This window comes from Phaenicophaeus curvirostris, chromosome 16 (assembly GCF_032191515.1).
Source record: "Phaenicophaeus curvirostris isolate KB17595 chromosome 16, BPBGC_Pcur_1.0, whole genome shotgun sequence".
Taxonomy (NCBI): Eukaryota; Metazoa; Chordata; class Aves; order Cuculiformes; family Cuculidae; genus Phaenicophaeus; species Phaenicophaeus curvirostris.
Window position 1 is genome coordinate 16701035 of NC_091407.1, and position 8120 is coordinate 16709154.

Sequence of the window (8120 nt, forward strand, 5' to 3'; positions counted from 1 at the left end):
TTTAAGGAACAGGTGGATGAGGCGCTGAGGGACGTGGTTTAGTGATTGATGGGAATGGTTGGACTCAATGATCCGGTGGGTCTTTTCCAACTTGGCTGCCAAGGGAGCAGAGCCCAGCACCCACGTCACCACAATCTTTTTTCCAGGAGCTGCAGAGAGCAATGAGGTCTCCCCTCAGCCTCCTCTTCTCCAGGCTGAACAGCCCCAGGTCCCTCAGCTGCTCCCGTAACCCTTGATCTCCAGACCCTTCACCAGCTCCCCATGTTTTTGCTAGAAGAGTTTTCACCTTCTCAAGCCACCGCAGGGTCAGAGGGAAGTGAAGCAGAGGGCAGCAGGCTGAGGATTCCCCCTGTTCCTTTGGAATTAATAACACTTTCCAACCCAAACAACTGCCTGGTTTAACCACCCACCTCCCCCACAGCCAGGGTTACAGCAGAGCGAAGGGATGAAACTCTCGTTGCACTGCTCTTCAGGTCACAGAGTAGAAATAACAGAGCTCAGTTTAATGATGTTGATTGGATTAAAGAAATCCCTGTTTGTTCTCTAACTTCCAGGACATTCACCAAGAGAAATGGGTGGAACACCCATATGAAATGCTGTCTCCTGCAGGAGTAGGACCTGGACTACCTCCTGAAGATCAGATGGCCCTTGAAATGCCCTAAAACTGAGGCAAAGCTGGAAGAAACGCAGATGCTGACTGCCAACCCGAGTGGTGAAACTTTAGTTTCAGAGCAGCAGTGAGGTCAGTTTGTCCTGTTCCCTGGCATCTGGGAAGGGGTTGAGCTCTGGAGAAGATCAGACTCCAGGAGGTTGCTCCCGCTCTTCCATCCAATCCATCAGGATATAGGTTTTTTTTTAATTTTCATCAAGGTCCCATTACCACCTCGGCTGCTTCTGACCCTGGAACAGTGCGGGGCAAAGCTGCAGAGAGTGGTGGTTGAGAGGTTTCTGGAAGAGGAGCCACAACATTTTGGTGTGTGTGTGTGTTTGTGTGTTAAAGCTCATTTGGATTTTCTTCATGGTTCCTGGCTGGTGTTGTTTCGCAGATGTGATTTTCCATACTGTGAAGCTGTGCACTGAGAGAGTAACAGAATCATTGAGGTTGGAAAACACCTTAAAGATCACTGTATCCAACTCTTAATCTAGCACTGCCAACTCCACCACTAAACCATGTCCCTAAGCACCACATCCACATGGCTTTTCAATCCCTTGAGGGATGGGGACTCCACCACTGGGCAGCCTTTGCCAGTGCCCGAGAATGCTTCCCATGAAGGAATATTTCCTATCTAGTCTAAACCTCCACTAGTGCAACTTGAAGCCATTTCCCCTTGTCCCATCTCTTGTCACTTGGGAACAGAGCCCAGCACCCATCTCGCTCCAATCTCCTTTCCAGGAGCTGCAGAGAGCGATGAGGTCTCCCCTCAGCCTCCTCTTCTCCAGCCTAAACAGCCCCAGTGCCCTCAGCTGCTCCCACAACCCCTGTTCTCCAGAACCTTCCCCAGCTCCGTTCCCTTCTCCAGACGTACTCCAGCCCCTCAAGGTCTTTCTTGGAGTGAGGGGCCCAAAACTGAACCAGGATTCGAGGTTTGGCCCCCCTAGCGCCGAGTGCAGGGGACGATCCCTGCCCTGCTCCTGCTGGCCACCCCAGGGCTAATTCAAGCCAGGATGCTGGTGGCCTTCTCGCCCACCTGAGCCACTGCTGGCTAGTGTTCAGCCGCTGTCACCCAGCATCTCCAGGGCCTTTTCCACCAGGCAGCTTTCCACCTGCTCCTGCCCAAGCCTGGTTGTTGTGTCCCAAGTGCAGGACCCGGTACTTGGCCTTGTTGAACCCCATCCCGTTGGCCTCAGCCCATGGATCCAGCCTGTCAATCTACTTGGGATTTAAGGCGCAGCAGCAAACAGCAACAGTACCAACATCACATCAGAGAGAAAAATAAAGAAAGGGCTGCTATTGCAGGGAGCTGGGCTGCAGTTACACACATGGAGCAGCTCCCCAGAGCCCTTCACCCACATGCAGAACAGGAGCCCCTCGACACGCAACACAAGGTCCACAGCCAGCCCGAGCGGCTGTAAGGCCACGCACAGAAATGCCCCGTGGCCAGGCAGGAGGGTGTATTTCCCTTGGGCTGCTCTGCTCACGCATACAGCCAATGCTCAGCTGTGTTCTCCCAGCAAGCCAGCTCCTCCGGGCGGAACCAGAGAGAAATCTCCTGCTGGGCGCTCTCTACCGAGTCGCTGCCGTGGATCACGTTCCTGTGGGGAAGGAAAAAGGGATTGGTTGTCACTAAGCTGAGAAAGGCAGGAGAGGGAAGCTGCAGTTTGGAAAGTTCCTCCTTGACCAGCTGAGAGAGTTTGGCTTGTTCAGCCTGGAGAAGAGAAGGCTGAGAGGAGATGTTGGAGCAGCTTCCAGCACTGAAAGGGGTTACAAGAAAGCTGGGGAGGGACTGTTCACAAAGGCCTGTAGCAACAGGACAAGGGGCAATGGGTATAAACTAGAGTGGGGCAGATTTAGACTAGACATAAGGAGGAATTTCTTCACAATGAGGGTGGGGAGGCCCTGGCCCAGGTTGCCCAGAGCAGTGGTGGCTGCCCCATCCCTGGAGGTGTTCAAGGCCAGGTTGGATGGGGCTTAGAGACCCGTGATCCCATGAGGAGGTGTCCCTGCCCAAGGCAGGGGTGGGACTGGATGGGCTTTGAGGTCCCTTCCAACCCAAAATATTCTATGATTCTATGAATTAAAACACAAGGTTACTGCTAGTGACTCTTCGCTGGAGAAGAGCTCTGGTGTGTGCAAAGCTCCTGCTTGGCTTTTGTGACAGACCTAGGGCCTGGTGGAGGTACAGCAGCTCTCCAGGTGCCCTGCTCCCCTAGGAATGGGCTGGAACAACTCCTCTCTGCCTCCTCACAGCCCGACAGTCCTGACTCCCTGCAGCAAAAGCCAAACAAACCCCATCTGCTTTCAAGAGAGAAGACCTCAGGAAGCAGGAAAGGCTCAAATCTTCTGGAAAAACTTGGAGGCTGAGGTCAGCACCTCCTGCAACGGCTGCTCTGCAAGTTCTCTGAAGGAGGTGGCTCTGATCTGAGCACAGATGGGAGCAGCTCTGCCCTGCGGATGCAGACTCGCGTGGCTCGGGACAGCCTTGCCTGGACACGGTGCACAGAAAAAGCGAGGGAACAAAAGCCCAAAGCCCTCACTTGCTGACTTCAGTGCAGAAATCTCCTCGGATGGTGCCAGGCCTGGAGTCAGCAGGGTCCGTTTCCCCAATCATCATGCGAACGGTCTTGACCACATCCAGGCCCTGCCAGACCTACAGGGCAGCAAAACAAGAGTCACCTTCCACCCAGCAGGTCCTGTCCTCTGATTCCCCTGCTGATCCTCCTGGGTGAGAGACAGAAACAGGTCTCTGTAAGCAGTCCTTAAAAGCTGATTTTGGAGAACAATCAGAACTGTCTGTAGATAAAATTTACTGCAGAAGACACCCCTGCCATTCAGTGCAGCTTCAAGAGACCCTCTGAAGAGAGAGGCCACCTTAGTGCCCCCCGTCACTTGGCACTTTCTGTTCCTGGCTCAGGAGGACCTGGCCAGCACTCACCATGGCCACCACAGGCCCGGAGCTCATGTACTTCACCAAGCGGCTGTAGAAGGGACGGTCGCGAAGGGCGATGTAGTGTTCTTTGAGTAGCTCCTCCGAAGCCTGGGAACAGACAGCACAGAGCACGGTCTGAGCAGGGCAAGGTTGATGTCCCTGAGATTTGGGGTTGGGGAAGGGTCTGGAGCCCAAGGGTTGTGGGAGCAGCTGAGGGACCTGGGGCTGTTCAGCCTGGAGAAGAGGAGGCTGAGGGGAGACCTCATTGCTCTCTGCAGCTCCTGGAAAGGAGGTTGAAGCAAGGTGGGTGCTGTGCTCTGTTCCCAAGTGACAAGCAATGGGACAAGGAAACAGCCTCAAGTTGCACCAGGAGAGGGTTAGATTGGATATTGGGAAGCATTCCTTCATGGAAAAGGTTGTCAATCTCTGGCAGAGGCTGCCCAGGGCAGTGGTGGAGTCCCCATCCCTCAAGGGATTTAAAAACCTTGTTGATGTGGCACTTCAGGACATGGTTTGGTGGTGGGGTTGACAGTGTTGGGTTAAGAGTTGGACTTGATGATTTTAGAGGTCTTTTCCAACCTAAAGGATTCTGTGCGATTACAGCTGGAGAGAGCATGGCACAAATTCCTGCACAGACCCTCCCTTCCAGGAGAGAAAAGGCTTTGCTTTGCTGAGTCTGTACAGAAGCTTGAGGTGGTTGATTCACCTTCCCTGGAGGTGTTTAAGGCATGGGTGGACGAGGTGCTCAGGGGCATGGTTCAGTGTTTGATAGGAATGGTTGGACTCGATGATCCAGTGGGTCTCTTCCAACCTGGTTATTCTATGATTCTATGATTCTTGAAGGCCAGCCTACAATGGCCACACCGAGAGCTCTGGACAGGGACACAGCGAAGGGCAGGGACCTGGAGAGGGGCCTGGAGAACAAGTCATATGAGGAGCAGCTGAGAGAGCTGGGGTTGTTTAGCCTGGAGAAGAGGAGGCTGAGGGGAGACTTCATTGCTCTCTACAACTATCTGAAAGGAGGTTGTGGAGAGGAGGGAGCTGGGCTCTTCTCCCAAGTGACAGGGGACAGGACAAGAGGGAATGGCCTCAAGCTCCATCAGGGGAGGTTTAGGCTGGACATTAGGAAAAAAATTTTCACAGGAAGGGTCACTGGGCACAGGCAGAGGCTGCCCAGGGAGGGGGTTGAGTCACCTCAACCCCTCACCTTGGAGGGGTTTAAGGGACAGGTGGGTGAGGTGCTGAGGGACATGGTTTAGTGATTGATGGGAATGGTTGGACTCGAGGATCCAGTGGGTCCTTTCCAATCTAGTGATTCAATGATTCTGTGCTTCTATGACACGGTGAGGGCTAGCACGTTCCTCACCATGGGAATCGCTCCTCCAGGGGCAGGTTGGGGAGCCACGTGCAGCCCCCAGCGCCCTGCAAGGAGCTGGTGCCCGAACGGCGACCATGGGCTGTACGAGCTGGGAGGGAGCAGGAGCCCTGGGATTCACTGGGGGCCACAGGGGCTCTGCTCCATCCCTGGGCCCTCACCTGCAGCAGCTTAAGCCCCACCAGCTGCAGCCCCTTCCTCTCGAAGCGCCCGATGAGCTCCCCTACCAGGCGCCGCTGGACCCCGTCCGGTTTGATGGCCACGAAGGTGCGCTCGGTGGCCTCACTGCAGGCTGCAGAGAGAGCGAGAGGCATCAGCGGGAGCAAGGGGAGGAAAACGGGTCCTCAGCCCCAGTGACAGAGGGGTCCAGCCCTCAGCCCCAGTGACAGAGGGGACCTCACTCTCAGCTGCAGGGACAGAGGGGATGGAGGGGACCTGGCTCTCAGCTGTGGGGACAGAGGGGCAAAGAGGAGACCCAGCCCTCAGCCAAAGGGCCAGATGGGGCAGAGAGGACCCAGCTTTCAGCTGTGGGGACAGAGGGGAAAAGAGGACAGGGGGGTAAGAGGGGACAGGGGGGCAGAGCAGATGGGGGGGCAGAGTGGATGGTGGGGGAAGGGGACACAGGGGAAAAGGGTACAGCGTGAAGAGGGGACGGGGGGCAGAGGGGACAGGGGGCAGAGGGATGGGGAGCAGAGAGACAGGGTGAGAGAAGAACAGGAGGAGCAGAAGGACAGGGGGCAGCGGGGCAAAGGGGATCAGAGAGAAGAGAGACATGGGGGCAAAGGGGACAGGGGGAAGAGAGGGGGGCAAAGGGGACAGGTGGGCAGAGAAATCGGGAGCAGAGAGACAGGGAGAGGGAGGGATTGGCGAGCAGGACAGGGGCAGAGGGACAGAGGGACAAGGGAGGAGAGGGACACGGGGAGGGGCAGAGGGACAGTGTGGGCACAGGGACAGGGGCAGGGGGAGCAGAGGGATAGAGGAGGCTGAGGGAACAGAGGGGAAGGAGAAGCAGAGGAGGCAGAGGGACGGGGGACAGAGGGATGGGGAGCAGAGGGATACAGGGGGCAGAGGGACGGGGGAGCAGAGGGATACAGGGGGCAGAGGGATAGAGGGAGCAGAGGGACAGGGGGAGCAGAGGGATACAGGATGCAGAGGGACAGGGGGGAGCAGAAAGACAGGAGGCAGAGGGATGGGTGGGCAGAGGGATACAGGGGGCAGAGGGATGGGGGGAGCAGAGGGATACAGGGGGCAGAGGGACGGGGGGAGCAGAGGGATACAGGGGGCAGAGGGACGGGGGGAGCAGAGGGATACAGGGGGCAGAGGGACAGGGGAGCAGAGGGATAGAGGGGGCAGAGGGACGGGGGGAGCAGAGGGATACAGGGGGCACAGGGACGGGGGAGCAGAGGGATACAGGGGGCAGAGGGACGGGGGGAACAGAGGGATACAGGGGGCAGAGGGATGGGGGGAGCAGAAAGACAGGAGGCAGAGGGATGGGGGAGCAGAGGGATACAGGGGGCAGAGGGGGAGCAGAGGGATACAGGGGGCAGAGGGACGGGGGAGCAGAGGGGTACAGGGGGCAGAGGGCAGGGGGGAGCAGAGGGATGGGGAGCAGAGGGATACAGGGGGCAGAGGGACGGGGAGCAGAGGGATACAGGGGGCAGAGGGACGGGGGGAGCAGAGGGATACAGGAGGCAGAGGGACAGAGGGAGCAGAAGGATACAGGGGGCAGAGGGACAGGGGAGCAGAGGGATACAGGGGGCAGAGGGACGGGGAGCAGAGGGATACAGGCGGCAGAGGGACGGGGGAGCAGAGGGATACAGGGGGCAGAGGGACAGGGGGAGCAGAAAGACAGGAGGCAGAGGGATGGGGGAGCAGAGGGGTACAGGGGGCAGAGGGATGGGGGGAGCAGAGGGATACAGGGGGCAGAGGGACGGGGGGAGCAGAGGGATACAGGGGGCAGAGGGACGGGGGGAGCAGAGGGATACAGGGGGCAGAGGGACAGGGGGAGCAGAGGGGTACAGGGGGCAGAGGGACGGGGGGAGCAGAGGGGTACAGGGGGCAGAGGGACAGGGGAGCAGAGGGATAGAGGGGGCAGAGGGATGGGGGGAGCAGAGGGATACAGGGGGCACAGGGACGGGGGAGCAGAGGGATACAGGGGGCAGAGGGACGGGGGGAACAGAGGGATACAGGGGGCAGAGGGATGGGGGGAGCAGAAAGACAGGAGGCAGAGGGATGGGGGAGCAGAGGGGTACAGGGGGCAGAGGGGGAGCAGAGGGATACAGGGGGCAGAGGGATGGGGGAGCAGAGGGGTACAGAGGGCAGAGGGCAGGGGGGAGCAGAGGGATGGGGAGCAGAGGGATACAGGGGGCAGAGGGGCGGGAGGAGCAGGGGGATACAGGGAGCAGAGGGGCGGGGGGAGCAGAGGGATACAGGGGGCAGAGGTACGGGGGAGCAGAGGGATACAGGAGGCAAAGGGACAGAGGGAGCAGAAGGATACAGGGGGCAGAGGGACGGGGGGAGCAGAGGGGTACAGGGGGACAGGTCCCTTCCCCACCGCCGTGCAGCAGCCCAGCCAGCAGCCCCAGCAGCAGGCAGTTCATGGCGGCCGCGCTCCCGCCCCGCAATGGCTCCCGGCCTTGGTGGCCGCCCTCCCTCTGCAATGGCCGCGGCGTTGCTCACTGCCAACGCTCCGTCCCGAACCAGTTCCTATTGCAAAAAGTGGGATATTTTGATTGAAGCTAAAGTAGAGTCAAGTTTCATCCAAGTAATTGTGTTCTTTGAAAGTCAGACAGAACGTCCCTCTGAGAGGTGTTTCAAGCAGTGTTTTCCCAGACGCTGTTCATTCTTTGGAGATGAGAACATCTGTTCAGTGTGATCCGTGCTGAACAGAGGTGTCTGCTGCTGGAATCCCCTCTGTCTGCAGCCTCTCCCCCTCTCAAACACAAGGTTAGGCAAAGTTGGAGCCAAAGCTCCAAATTAGCGAGAGATTTGGTTGTTGTGGAGTTCATAATAACATTAAAATGAGCCCTTGGAGAGTAATGGAATATGCATGAGATTTCTGGAAGAATTTATCCATATACATGTGAGTGGGAAATCCACTCTGCCCCAGCTTTTATCTCACTGCACACAATTGATGGAGATCGCTCCTCATGTTGCCC

At 57.7% G+C, this 8120-nt stretch overlaps 1 protein-coding gene across 1 annotated transcript; it reads right to left on the minus strand.

Annotated features, from left to right (window-relative positions):
* Positions 1 to 1921: 1921 nt before the first annotated feature.
* On the minus strand, positions 1922 to 7637 carry NME3 (NME/NM23 nucleoside diphosphate kinase 3). The gene is made up of 5 exons (XM_069870273.1): positions 7517 to 7637; positions 5124 to 5254; positions 3594 to 3695; positions 3196 to 3308; positions 1922 to 2253 (listed from the first exon to the last, which is right to left on the minus strand). Exons 1-5 carry the CDS (start codon positions 7560 to 7562, stop codon positions 2136 to 2138), a joined length of 510 nt encoding a protein of 169 aa, XP_069726374.1. The 5' UTR covers positions 7563 to 7637; the 3' UTR covers positions 1922 to 2135.
* Positions 7638 to 8120: the final 483 nt, after the last annotated feature.